At 35.2% G+C, this 15,399-nt stretch overlaps 1 protein-coding gene across 10 annotated transcripts in view; it reads left to right on the top strand.

Moving 5' to 3' along the window:
• The window catches only part of LOC134543053 (synaptic vesicle glycoprotein 2A-like), a 130,886-nt gene that overhangs the window by 39,142 nt on the left and 76,345 nt on the right, over positions 1-15,399 (top strand). For 6 of the 10 annotated variants that reach the window (XM_063387774.1, XM_063387792.1, XM_063387827.1 and 3 more), the window contains exons 4-5: positions 797-959; positions 1,985-2,151. In XM_063387774.1, coding sequence (XP_063243844.1) covers positions 797-959; positions 1,985-2,151 — 330 coding nt within the window. Of the gene's footprint in view, positions 1-796; positions 960-1,984; positions 2,152-10,374; positions 11,928-15,399 lie in introns of those variants that run through there. The other 4 variants (XM_063387782.1, XM_063387844.1, XM_063387802.1 and 1 more) reach the window with 3 other exon arrangements.

Here is a 15,399-nt window from a genome sequence, read left to right on the forward strand (position 1 = left end):
GATTATTGCAAGTAAATTTAGTTTTGGCGGGAATACCAAGTGTGAAAAATGTGGAATGTAACCCGCTATAAAATAGGAAACACTGTAATGAAAGGAAAACCGTCAGTAACTTAAAACTCTCATGAACTGAAATCGCCGCCAATGTCAAAAACCGGAATCCACCCAAAAAAAAAAAACTGAACGCTAGTGGTTATACTGGTGCCGAATTATACAATGCCAACTACATATACAGACAATTCTTTCGAGTTTCCCTGAAATGTTTTCTACACTCGTTAAGCGCCTCTATTCTTTTCTTCACTTCTCCTTTATGCGTGTATACTTTTTCCTTCTTCTTCTTCTACGAACAATGTTCTTTTACTCTACTGCTTCCCTGATTACACACTTTTCTTCGACACTTTGTGAAAATCACTGGAATCCAACTAGTTTTTATTTTTTGTTTTTTCTCTATTATCTACAACCACCACACACACACACACACACACACACACACACAAATTCTGACATTTGAGGACAGCCAGATAAAAAAATACAAACTGTCGTATACAGGCTTGACTTTAGTTAAAATACAATCTGCTGCAAACAGGCTATTCTTTAGTTAAAATACAAAATGTTGCAAACAGGCTATACTTTAGTTAAAATCACGCTTAGTATGCCACTGTATTCCCACTAACGCAAACAAGACGTAATCTTTCACTTTTTTTAACTGTCCGTAAATAGACTAGCTTAACGAAATCATCACATTCATTACTTTGACCCCGTGTTCATTAAGAATTAAGTTTTGTTACCATTGTTTCAGGTGTGATATGCAGCTCGCAGCTCTGGGGTTACCTGGCGGACAGTCTCGGACGAAAGAAAATAATAGTTTTCACTCTGGCGATGGACGCTGTGTGCGGTATTGCCTCCAGCCTGGCTCCAGACTTCTACTCATTCCTCATCGTGCGCTTCTTTGGTGGATTCTTGTAAGTACAGTCGTGCTGGGAAAGCATTTCCACAATGGACATTTCTTAGTAATGAATCTTAAATAATAGGCTACGTGTTATCATAAAGTGCCGACTAGTTCTGCGCACTTAGTGCATCAGACAGGCTGTAAGCTAATGCTATGAGCATAAAAAAACTTAAATTTGTGTCGTTTGGTGAAGCGATGCAGAAAAAATAATTTAATCTACTCAGATGTTGATTGTCGTGTAAAATAAGCCCTCTTACTACTGTTTCTAATCGAGCTTGCTGCCAATATTGCAATGCGAAATCTCTATATATTTTTTAACATTTATTCACGAGTAGCCTCTAGTATGCTCCCTCCTTTAGTTTCACTTAATGCTACTAGTTATATATATGTTTATATTTAAAGTTTGAATGCCCCCATGCTCTTTGGCGTCCTTATATAACTTAAGACCTTCTGCGTGATTATTAGGGTGCAGAAATGATAGCAAGGTTTGTTGCGTGTATATGTGTGTGGGACGCTAAAGGTTTAGAACGAGAATTTATTATCACCTGCTTATAATGGCAAAAATAGCTCATTTATGAATTGACATTCTTAAAAAAAATTTAATTAAAGATGAAACTAAACATTTCAAGAAATAGGTACGCATAAAAATATATCAATATCTTTTTTACAAGTCTAAGATCTTCTTTAAAAAAAAATAAGTATTATCCAGGTTATAGTTGTTAAACTCTACTCTTTTTTATATATTGAAAATTACCTTAATATGCGTTTAAATCCACCAATTAAAAGAGCTCATGGGTCCTTAGTGAATCACTTGCAATAAAAATTGAGTCATTTGTAGACTAATATTCGAATGCAAGTTATGGAAAGATTAACTGAAACCAGCGGTCATAGTTTTGACAACAATGAAAGTATGTATGTTCATACTGCCGCCAGGTTAGTGTTTACCACGATTAATCTACTTCAAGACGCAGTACATATGTGTTTAATAAAGATAGTTTTTTATAATAAGTCTAAATATAAACGTGTTGATTGTTACAGTATCTGCGGTGCAGCCACGGTGGTATACGTCTACATCGGAGAATTCCACGCGGAAGCTAACAGAGCGAAATTTATCATTCTACTCAGTGTTGTGGTTTCCTTGTCAAGCATCTTCCAGCCAGGTGAGAAGATGTACCGCCCAGAAAGTCAGATCAGTCCAGTAGGAGGTAAAGCCTATACGTCACAAGTTCAAAATTAATAAAATTATGGGTAGTCAGTTTAACAGTTTGCTTTTGTAACTCACTGGGTCATTAAAAAAAAAAGGGAGGCAGGGAGGGTTTAAATGGCACACATGCAGAGTGCTTAAGAATTCACGGTTCTTACGCTTGGGGGTGACATAACGCAACTAAACAAGCACAAGTCACTACAATGTATGCTCGGAACTCAGCCTGTTAAACGCTGTAACGCGTCTCGCCCTTAGATTGCAGTGTGCATTTAAAAATGGACATTTACTCTTTCCAATGCATATGTCTGCCATTAGCACTGTCCTTGTTTCGGTGAGCTCTGTTGCCAGATCAGGGACGTAACTAGACATTTTTACACCCGGGGCAACATCTCATCTTGGTGCCCCCCCCCCCCCCCTTTTTAAATTTTTCCCCTAATCATTTACCGACAACACGTCCTCATATTACCACTACATATGAATTCCACAATTACAAATATGTTTTATTAATTAGATAACAAACAAATGTATTTATTTACAGCAATTTCATTTTTACTACAAGATAAAATACCCACTTAAGTCTAAGCTACTTAATTGACATGTAATCTAAGAGTAGCATGTTTTATATATTTTTTCACAATATTTACATAAATGCTGCAAATGAAATGAAAAGTTTATCATCAAATAACAGAACAATATGTGTGGACTGAATCGACAAAAAGAACAGGATATTTGATTATGATAGATAGAGTTAATATTATGAGTAAAAGATTTCACTCAAGTTTTTATCTTGAGAATAATAATTATACATTTGACACAATATCTTAATCTACTGGCTAATTGTGATAAAAAAATTAATTCACATACAGAAAACATGAACTAAAACTTAACTTTACGGGCTCTTTTGGCTGCAAATGTTTTTACAATGCCCTCAAAACAGCTTTGAAACTAACTTGTGTTCTATTGATATTTGCTCAGGTTGGTTAGTCTTTGCTGACCTGTTAAATTTCTAAGGTAATTTTTTATGATTTTTAGTTTGCTAAAATTCCTTTCATTAGAGGCGGTTAAGACTGGTATTGTGCAAAAAATTCTCAATGCTGTCGTTATGTTGGGGTATGCGTCTTCAAGCCCATTCTTATATATTAATGGCAGAAGGTCTGCTGGTGAAACTGTTTTAATATTAGGGCTTAAATCCAAGGCATGATACTTAAAACTTTCAACTTCTATCGCCAGATCGTCCCTGTTTAAGTCTTCTTTATATGTGGTAGCTAAATTAAGTGCCTGTTTCTTCAATTATTCACCATTTAGTGTTTCAAACAGAGCTCGATTGAGGAAACCAAATAAACTATTCATGTTTTGAATACCTTAAAACCTCTGTCTCAGTTCACTCAGAATCCGATCTATTATTTGTATAATCAACAGTCTGCACTTTTTTCTTCTGAGAATTCATAACTTTCATCTTCACCCTTTTCATCAACCATCCGCTTTTTCTTTCTTCCCCTTACTTGTTTCTGCTATTTCTTTCGCTTCTCTGATTGTGTGTGTGAAACTATTTAACCTTTCTGATCCTAATTCTGATATCAGATGGTTAATATGTTTTGCTGATAGATCGATACTGATGTCATCTCTTTGTAATAATTTGTTGACGATATCAATACGGCTTGGTTCCCTATACCAAAAACAGGAAAATACAATGAATTCAAACTTTCTCATATTTCTTAGAAGAGAAGTTGCTTCTGTTTTTGTTTCAGCTGTTGTTATTGGGCTGGTCACGAGATCATTCAAAGTATCTATATGCTTATATATTACAGCTACAGCTTCTCTCTTAGTCGACCATCTGGTATTGTTTTGCAGTTTGAGAGATAAGGGAACATGTTGCACTAGAACCTCCCATCTATTGGTGGAGGAAGCAAAGAAATTGTAGAGACAATTAAGTTGGTCAAAGTAGGACTCTGCCTCTGGTGATAAACTAGCAGCATTTACCCCAACTAAATTTAGCGAATGTGCTGCACATGGCACAAAATATGCCAAACTATTTACTTCTTTGATTCGAGATTGAAATCCTTTGTACACACCAGTCATGTTTGACCCATTATCATATGACTGCCCTCTGCAGTTATTAATATCTAATCTATCATTTCTGAGTTTTTCTAAAATCTCTTCTGAAAGAGCCAATCCAGTTTTTTCACAAACTATTATGACATCAAGAAAACTTTCCACTATCTCAGGGCCATTTTCGGTGATCTTCACGTAACGAAGAACTTCAGACATTTGTTCAAAATGGCTTAGATCGGGCATGCAGTCAAACATAATGGAAAAGTATTTAGAAGCTTTCATGTCATTAACTCTTATTTTTCCAGCGATAATTTCTAAAAATTATGACCTGGCCCTTTTCATGGCGGAAAATGTGCTCTCTCAGTTGGGGATGATAATGATATACCAGCTATATTGTGTTTAAAAACTTGCCACATCTAGGGTCACCAAAGTATAGGGATTCATCAGAACCTCTTAATGGACTACCTTGTTTTGCAAAATGTATAATAACATCAATTATGACATACGAAACTCCTCTCCAGTGTGTTTCCTCCTGTGCTATTTGATCCTGCAGCTCTTTATCAATAATTCCAATGTTTTCCACGAGCAAAAACACTTTTTGTGGTGAAGTAAATTTTCATGCTCAGGAATCCTTTCACTCAAATTTTTCCACTGAGTGAAACCTTTGTCCTTGGCCAAAACAGATACTTTTTGTTCAGAAAACATGTAGGAAAAAGGTTTGCATGGAACACAAAACAAGGAATTTTTGGTTGACTGTATGTTAGCCAATGTTTTGGTGAACCAGTCTTTGGTTAAATTTCTTCCATCTCTTGAGGTGTTACTTAGATCAGGCTCTACCTTCCCCTCGTTCAATAATCCTGATACTATAAAGCATCTTTCTGTATCCGAAAAGGCTGCAGGCCACTTCCCCGGGTCTCTGAAATCAAAATGAATAGCAGGCTCACCCTGGACGAGGTTCTTTGTCGGAATTGTAGAATCAGAAAAAAATGCCTTTGATGTTCCAACAGTAGTCGTAAGATGCTGCTCAGATACAGTGCATGGTTGGAACTCATCTTCATTGATGACTTGTGTTACTGGAATTTGAAGTTCTTCTTGATGGCTTCTTTCTTGCCCACTCACTCTCTGTTCCAGTTACCTCTTGAATTGAATGTTCTTCAGGATCCTTAATGCTACTGCTACCACCTACAAAACAAAACCAAAGTAATTAGACTTGTTTGATCAATGAGTAAGTCTAGATATGTGATTTCTGTGTAAGCTATTGCTATACTATTTTGAAATTCAAATTTGAGCGGGTAAATCCTATACTCTTTGTCTGAAACAATTTTTATAAGACTAACCATTGCTGCAAAGGGTTGAAAAAAGAGGGGTGAAATAAAAAAAGAATAAAAATACTATTAACACTATTAAATTCAATACTTTTTATTGTAAAATCTAAAAATATTATCTATCTACAAGTTTCGTCTAAATTTATTTTTTATATGCCCAGCCATTACTGCAAGGGGTGGAAAATAACAAGAGTCGAAAGACAAAAAAAAAAATCATTACTCCCTTAGTAGGCACACTATTAAATCGGTACAAATTGTTTGAAAATCATAATTTTTATCTAAAACATTTGTATTAAAATTGTTTTGATGATTCAAACCTTTATTGCAAGGAGTTGAAAAAACTTGGGGTTGGAGTACGAAAATAAATAATATTTTTCAACCATGTACACTACAAATCCATTCCTATTTTTTTTAAATTTCTACATATTGTCTAAAACTATTATTAAAAATTTTTTCATCTGACCAAGTATTACGGCAAGTAACATGGTTTGAAATTAAAAAAGAGGCATTATATTTTTTAAATATACCTATATACTATTGAATCCGTAATAATTTATTTATAAATTCTTAACTTCATCGAAAACTTTGGCTGAAACAGTTTTTGATGAAACTAATTACTACCACATACACAAGTTTTGAAATTTAAAAAAATTCAAAACATCCTTAGTAAGTATCAAATTTGTTCGAATTTATTTCAAACCGTCTTAATATTATCATAATCCTTGGCGCAAAGAAAATTTTTATATGACCACGTTTTTAGTGCAAGGAATGAAAAAAAAGTGTAAGAAGGTAAAAAAAATTAAATAATTACCTACCTTAGCTGACACATAATATGAAAATCGTTCTATGCTCTTTAATGCCGGATACATTGAGTTAGAAATAAACAAATATTCAATCCATCATTTTGTAATATTGGAGAAAATAAATAATTTAAGTACATTAAGTAATTAAAATGTTCCGGAAGTTTATAGGAGTCTTAAAAATACTTCCAGAGTAAATATGTATTACTTCGAAATCTACGTACGCCTGTAGGCTGTGCCGAAAGGGATTTTCTGTTAAGTTTTTATTTCAAACATATATTTGATCCAATTTCCATAAAAATATTTTTATATCCAAATAGGCAGATAGACAGACATGCGCAGCAAAGTATCTACTAATGTCCTTTGTTTGCGTACGGACTTAAAAAATGTTGTTCAAAATTAAGTATTAGATCTAACGGTTGCCCTATTTAAGTTATAATGCAATACTTTTCTATTACAAAAACTAAAATAAGAAAGTAGGTAACATTTTAAAAAAATTATTGTTACCTTATTTTTTTCAAGTAAGTTAATAACGTACCTTCTTCATTAACGTCTTTGACATAAACCAAGATGATAAAATGGACGAAGACTGGCGAGCTTCTTTTTCTCGTTCTTTAGCTCTTCTTTTGAATTCTGCACCAGACGGTTTTTTTGACATGTTTTGAGACTAAACACGATTGTCAAACACAGTTGAAACAGTTTACGAAATTGTGTATTCACAAATAGCCAAAGTGACGTAACTGAGAGAACAGAAATGCTACACACATGAAAAGATACTCCCAGGCGAATGACCCTACTGGGTTGTGGTTGTGATCAACTGAAGCTATTTCAGACACCCGATGCTTGACTTGTCGTGGGCGGGGGAGGGGTGGGGGTGAGAAATGTCGCGACTTTCCGAGGTCGGGTGGGGATTTCCCTCCATGGTTCCCACAGGGCCACGGCAGAGTTGCCAGACGTACAATCTAGAAGGTATTTGTACCTACCAAAATTCAGTGGTATGTACCTACCAGTTACCACCGTACCATCGCAAGTTAGAATGTACGCGAATAATATCATTTTTATTAGCGTATATATTATATATCTTCCAATATGAATAATTCCGTTAAACTGCCCTCGACTTTTTTTGTTCTAACACTACGATATTGAAGTAAATATATGTAGTATAAATTACTCTGCCAGTTCAGCGCCCCTCCAAATGCGGCGCCGGGGGCACAAGCCCCGTCTGCCCTCCCTTAGTTTCGTCCCTGTGCCAGATATACACAAGTGAGCAAAAATGTTTCAGACAAAAATTGGTGTTTTGTAAAGTAATATTTGAAATGAAAAATTTGGAAATACCTTTATCTGTTATATTTCATAAAGAGAATTATATATATATATATAACTTTCTAAGGAGTCTTAATTGAAAGACGCCATATTGGTTTCAACTGCATTTGTCAACAATTTTTTACATCATTTAATATTAATTGGATTGCTCTTTTGAGCATTCCACTTAATTTTACGGAATTCCTTGTTATTAATGGTGACCGACTGTAAAGTAATAATGTGTTTAGCATTGATTTTTTTTTTTTGCCAGATTCATTACAACTGTGAATATAACGTTACTGTCACTAATTTATGGTCTAAATAATTAGACAAATAGTAAATCTAAAAAATAAAACTTATTATAGTTAAATAGGCCGTACAAAAAGTTTTTAATGTTAAGAGCCGGCTAGTATCAATCTGGAAACAGTGATTGTCATTTATTCTCCACTGCAATTTAAGCGTGGGACAGAATATAGAGGGCGCCTCCCAGCAAACGATATGAACGCTCAGTTCACAGCAACGAGCTGTAGTGATGGGAGTAGTGATAAATATTGTCTCTGTGACAAGCCGCGACCAACGACATGAAATTCGCAGGGCCAAGTCACCGCGACTTTGTCGCTATAGCGACATCGGCATCCCGAAGCTTCACAATGACTTATCATGGAGGGATTCAAAACAGAACTTTCTTGATTGTATGTGTGTGAGAGATTTTGAAAACAAACTATTTCATCGTGTATTTTCGTGCATGGCACTGGAAAAACTAAGTTTTTATTACCTACGTTATTAATTAGATTTCAGAGAAATACTGCCTAGTGTAGCCGTTACCATGGTGCAACTTTTGGAAAATTCTTATATAGTTTTTCGTTTCATGGTCCATAGACCCCAAAATCATCTTCAACTCAAAAGTTATATATATATAAGTATATATATATATATATATATATATATATATATATGTATATATATAAGTTTTGTGGACACGATTACTGTCGCAATTTTTGACAAATCACTTTTCTAAACTCTTACATATAATCTAGTGGTAATGGAAAATATTTTTCGAGTTCGTTTATGGCAATATCAGATAAAAGGTGTAGTAATGGAGGTTTTTTGTAAAACAGAAAAATCGCTGCAACTCCCATAATATGTAAAATATCACATCCGTTTGAATGTATTATAGCTCGTAGGAGAAATGCAAAAATATTTTGTCCGACCAAGTTTTTGATAGGACGATTCATAACTGTAAGGGGTTGATAAAAGCAAGGTTTGCAGGACAAAAGAAATCATAACTTTCTTCGAAGGCACAACATATAATTCGTACAGATTATGTATCAATCTTAAAATTTTTATCCAAAATTTTCACTGAAACAATTTTTGATTAGACGAATCATTGCTGCAAGGGGTGGGAAAAAATAGGCGTTGAATTAAGAAAATATGTATAACTTTCTTAGTACGTACACTATAAAATCCTTTCAAATTGTTTTTAAATCCTATAATTGTTATCTATAACTTTTGTAAAAAACAATTTTTGATAAGACAAAACATTGCTGTAAGAGGTTTGAAAAAAATGGTGTGGAAATTATAAAAAATAATAAAATCCGTACTTTTAACATCATTAAATATATTTTTTATTGTAAAAACTAAAAATATTATCTACAACTTTAGTCCGAAATTATTTTTTGTGTGACCAACGAGTACTCTAAGGGGTGAAAAATAACAGGGCTTGAAAGTAAAAAAAAAAAAAATCATAACTCCCTTAATATGCACACTATTAAATCCGTTCAAATTGTTTGTAAACTATATAAATATACTCTAAAACTTTCTTCTGAAATAATTTTTTGACACTACCAACCATAAGATTGGAAGTAAAAAAATATATATATATAACTCCCTTAGTAGGGGAAAGGTGGGTAGCCGCGGACAGTGGGTAGCCCCGGACACGTCGTAGTTTACCTACTTCTCGCTAGGTGGCAGTACTGTCAAGTTTTGTCAGTTGAGATTTATTCGTTTAACCCTTTCCTGCCTAGAAATGTAAAAAAATTGAATTTTTAAATTTTTATTTCATTTTTATATTTAAGTAGGCATAAAAGGAGGCCATAATTTTTTCCAAATTTTTTTATTTATATTTAATATTTTTTTTAATGATGGGACTTTTAAGTCCTGACAGGCATTTATCATATGTCCAGCTCAACAAACAAAAAAAAGGGCGCTCCAGACTGGTGCAGCGCTGCCGTTTTAGTGCTGCAACCTCTTGGCTGTCAATCGAACTTCTTCGACAACTGGCAGAGCGGAGCTATACAGGGACCCAGAGGTCCCGACAGGCAGCATGTGGTTTCAAACATGCACACACTATTTCTATGGGGCTTCAAACATTGTGGGACTCACAAGTACCGCCAGGCAGGAAAGGGTTAAGCGCGTGAATGTAGTGCGTATGTTTGTGTTTTGTGGTAAAGGTTTTTACGACGCAGTTAATATCTGGAAGCGTCTCACGACACTGTTGGTAAGCGAAACTGAATTGTATGTACACAATGTCATATTTATAAGGCGTTTTGAACATACCGTTTAGGGATGCTCGTATTGGCAACAGTTTTTATGTTATGTTTATTAGTTCGAGCTATTGCGTTGCGGGTAGCCACGGACACTCCAAAAGAAGGTAGCTGCGGACACATCATTTGATATGTAAAACAAAATATTCTTTGTTTAGCAGGTTAATTATTTTTATTAATATATTGGGGTCGTATGTTACAGTTGTTAGACGCAACAATCATGCCGAAATTCAAAGAAGAACTACCAATAGGGGATCGTGGAGTGGAGTTACAATGAAAATTGCTGTAGAACATGTGTTGAGTGGTAAAATGAGTGTACGAGTTGCAGCAACATATTTTAATGTTCCAAAAAGTTCTGTTCGATACACTCAGCCTACACAACAGAACCCTGTTTTGTTACTGTTAGATGGACATTCTAGCCACAAGAACCTTGCTGTGCTATGTTATGCTAGTGAACATAATGTCCACATGATAAGCACTCCTCCTCACACTACTCACAAACTCCAACTATTGGACAGAACTTTAATGAAGCCATTCAAGAATGCTTATGCTGAAAGTTGTGCTCTGTGGATGCGACAAAATGCTGGTCTAAGAATAAAAGAAAATGAAATAGCAGGACTGGTTTCAAGTGCATATAGGAAGTATTGTCATCTTGATATTGCAAGCAATGGGTTTTCTTGCACAGACATCTATCATTTTAACCCTGGAGTTTTCTCTGACCTAGATTTTATTCCATCACTTCTGACAGAAATTCCTGAAGCACATGAAGTCGAAAATACAAGAGCTCCTAGCAATGATCCTGTTACTGCTACACAACCATCTTGCAGTTCAATCTCTAATCAGGCAACAGAAACACATAGTCCTATTCCAATGACAGAAACCTCTGATGATCCTGTGAAATCACCCAGATCAATCACTTCTAGGCCGAATGTTGAAGACAACAACCATCCCTCAACATCAACGAATGTTACAAATGTTTTGAAAACTTTGTCACCTCTTCCAGACGCCAACAAAAGAAGAAGTTCATGTAGGAAACGAATAGCTCAGCGAAGTGAAATTCTAACTTCAAGCCCTTACAAAGAAGCTGTGGTGCTTAAGACACGACCAAAAACCAAAAAATATTCTACGAAGAAAACCTAGCAAACTGTCACTTACTGTGGAACAGTCCAAGTCGAAACAGTGTCGGAAGAAATTGTCAAGGAAAAAATCTTTACCAGTAACGAAGACAATGTGCATAATCTGCTGTGAAAGTTTTGAATAAAACTGGATTCAATGTTGTACATGTAAGGGATGGGCACATGAGGAATGTGCTGGAGTTGATCCTGATGATGTATCCTTTTACTGTGATTTGTGCTTAATGAAGAAATGATGTGTCCGGGGCTACCCGACGTGTATCGTTTCTGTGCAACAACATAAGCACCATTGTAATCATCATTTTCGTTCATTAGAAGATTGTATGTGTTTGTATTGGCAATGTATGCACATATAGTGTTTCAAGCGTAAAACTGACAGATTAACTTTTTAAATATATATGAAATTTTTTCAGATGTATGTAATTATGCTTAAGTGTCCGGGACTACCCACCTCTCCCTTAAAGAAACAATCGAATCTGTTCAAATTGTTTGTAAATCTTATAAAAGTTATCTAAAACTTTTGTCGAAAACAATTTTTGATAATATGAGCCATTACTGCATGGAGCTGAGAAAAAAAAATACAAGGGTAGAATTTTAAAAATATCCACAACTAGCTGACTCGGCGAACTTTGTTCCGCCTTAGAGGCAATAAATGAGCAGATTTTGGATTTTATTAAACTCAATTTTTTATTAAGATTATAAATATAAATAAAAAAATCAAGTATTTTAATTATTCTTTATTGGCCATGTATTATGGTGCATAGGTTGCACTCTTCATTGAAGCACCTTGTGATAAGACATTTTTTGTTTTATTATCAGGCGCAAGAACAAATAACGCAGATGGTCTTTCGACCCGTAAACATGCCACATATAATTGAGCATGGAAAAAACATGGATTTTCTAGATTCAGACCACAAACTTTCAAGGATTGGCCTTGTGATTTGTTAATGGTCATTGCGAATGCAAGACGGATCGGAAATTGAAGTCTTTTAAACTCAAACGGCATATTGGTTGGGATCATCGGAATCCTCGGAATGAGAACTTCCTCACCCTCGAATTTCCCTTTGAGTATCGTCGCGTAAATCACATTGTTCATCAATTTACTTACCACCAAACGCATTCCGTTGCACAGTTTTGGTTGGTTTATGTTTTGAAGCATGATTACTACGGAGCCAACCTTTAGTCGTAAATTGTGCGGTGGTAAGCCAGGTACATCAAAGGAGTTTAAAAATTCAATTGGATAGTTGGTGGCTTAATCTTAATTTGTTACACAGTCAATAGGTTTGAATGAATGCAGTGTACCAATGATCTCATTCTGAATTATGTAGTTTAAATAATCTACATATTTATTCTTAGCCGCCAAAATTGCTCGCTCACTCAACCATTCATTATTTTTGTGGTTAGTAATGATGTTTGGGAATACTTTGTTAATGAGTTCGTCTTTCGATGAGACAAAGATACAGAAATTCGGAGGAAATGAAATCAATCCGCTCGATTCAACGATAGGTACTCGACCATTACCGATAGTCCGCAATTGATCAGAGAAATCTTCAGCAGATGTATCGTTCAGCAATGCAACTCTCATGTTTGTTGTCAGCTGAAGTTTCTTCATATAGCACCATAGATTCGATGATTTGAGGCAAGCGTTTATTTCGTCGGCAGCAGTTGATATTTGAATTACTGGCAGTGTTTGACGGAAATCGTCAGACAGTAAAATCATTGCGCCTCCAAAACATCTCGAGTCATTGCGTAGATCTTTCATTGTTCGGTTAAGTGCTTCCAATGCACGTTTATGCGCCATTGTGCATTCGTCCCAGATGATGATTTTCGATGCTGATAAAACTTTGGCCATTGCGGAGTGTTTTGCAATATTACATGTTGGTTCTTCAATAGTTTGAAGATTTAACGGAATTTTTAATGCTGAATGAGCCGTACGGCATCCTTCTAACAATGTGGCTGCTATTCCAGAAGAAGCAACTGCAACCGCAATGTTGGATCTCGCACGAACAGTGGCTAAAACTACTGACATGCGGAATGTCTTACCAGTTCCACCAGGGGCATCCAGGAAATATAAACCACCATTTCCATCATCAATTGCCTTCATTAATGTATTATAAACTTCCTTTTGTTGGGGATTCAACAGTGGCACATTCGTTTAAACTACTAAATCTAATTCCTGAAGCTCATATTCACGTTCCCGTTCCAATTCTCGATTAAATGCGTCAACATTTCATGATTTGGCGCTGGCATTCCTAACCTGACTAATAAATTACCGCACATGAGGTAACACATGTCTTCGATCAAGACCAAAGTCCGATTATGTATCTCCTCATTCATCTTAAGATCGGGATTTCTTGAACTGACACGAATTTGATGTAAAATGTCTTCTGACATATTATCCTTCTATTTGTGCCACAGGTTCGATGGGTTCGATGGAAAGCATGTTGAAATGATGAATCAAATAATGTGCGTATCTGACTTGGAGATGCAACGATTGTCGTATCCCAATGGGTATCGTTTTCTAGTAAATTGAGTTCTTTACATGCAGCACGATATGTTGGGAATATTGTACCATTAACAGTCCGTAGTGACTCAAATGAAGTTGGCCCACGAATATTTACCAGCAACAACCACAAATAGAAGCATTCATCATTCTTTGGATGAACTGTATACATACGACCAAGAGAATCAGTAGAACGCACATCTGTATAACCAGGAACCGTATCGTCTTGCTTCCGTTGTTGAAAATTCTTCGATGAAGCATTTTGTACGGTTACATGGTACCGCGTACAGAAACATATAAAATATGTATTAATTGTGTTATTATTATTTATGTCTTCTTTATTATTATTAATGCTATGATGTTGTTTAACACTTTTATATAAGATACTGTGACCATCGAACTACGGAACTGTCATGCTACAGCCTAGCATCTATAAATATTGAACGGACCATAATACCATCAAACCTAACCTGATTTAATATTTATTTAATTGTTGTAACTTCACTTCTCTTACTTCTTGTTTTTTTCTCACCACAGATATTTTATGTTTAATAGTTTTACACTTTTTTTGATGTGATTGTTAATCACCTACATTATTTTACCTGTTCTTGGCTGCAGTGTTTACAGCCGCAGGCTATCTTGGATAATAGCATACCGCCGTGGGCGGAAATGCGTCCGTGTATTATGTCATGTAAGAAAGAAGTAAGAAAAGGCGTCTCTTCGTCAGGGCCTATCCCGACGCCGACCTTATATAAATTGTTATATTTTACATAATCTTGTTAAATACTGTAAATTCAGTGTATTGAAACTAATTTGTATTGTTGTAACTACGACCGTGAGCGTTTTCAACGATATCCGGCGGCAAAGAGATAAGTTATCTACAAATTAGATTGAGGCTTATACTCTAAGCTAAAAGTAGCCATTTTTAGCTGGGTAGCGTCACTAGCACGGACTTTTACGAGATATTACTGTTGAATACTATAATTATTTCCAAGTCAGTTACACATACTTTGGACATTTTAAACATCTGGTTGAACATTATTACAAATTTAAATTATTATTTCAGCGTTATTTACAGTGTAATTCTACTCAGTGGTCTGAGGGCAGAACTTCTGCAAACCCTGAGCAATAGCCGAGGTGAAAACATTATTTATTGAAGAAATACTAATATATTATTAATTTCACGTATATCTTACTGAAACTGAGCGACGGTAATTTACGTAAATTTGAAGAATTTGACCACTAAACTGTTTCTCGTACATGAACGTTTGGTAAATGATAATTTTAATTTAACGAACTTTTGTTTTGAATATAAATCTGTGCCTACATATATCCGGAATTTTTAACCAGATAAACATAACCAGGAAATCCACAATAAACACTACTAATTCCCAATTTTGTCATTACCAACCTGCACAACATATTCCTACTACTAATAAAACCATTTAATTACAAAGTCATGCAATTGAAGTGTTATTGTTTTGTGTATTTATTTGTTTAGATTTAGTATTGTTCAGTGCATTTGTTATCGTTGTGTGTTTGTCTTTTGTTATTAAACTGTGTTGTGTCTCTATTGCAAGATACATCCTCT

This window comes from Bacillus rossius, chromosome 1 (genome assembly GCF_032445375.1).
Source record: "Bacillus rossius redtenbacheri isolate Brsri chromosome 1, Brsri_v3, whole genome shotgun sequence".
Taxonomy (NCBI): Eukaryota; Metazoa; Arthropoda; class Insecta; order Phasmatodea; family Bacillidae; genus Bacillus; species Bacillus rossius.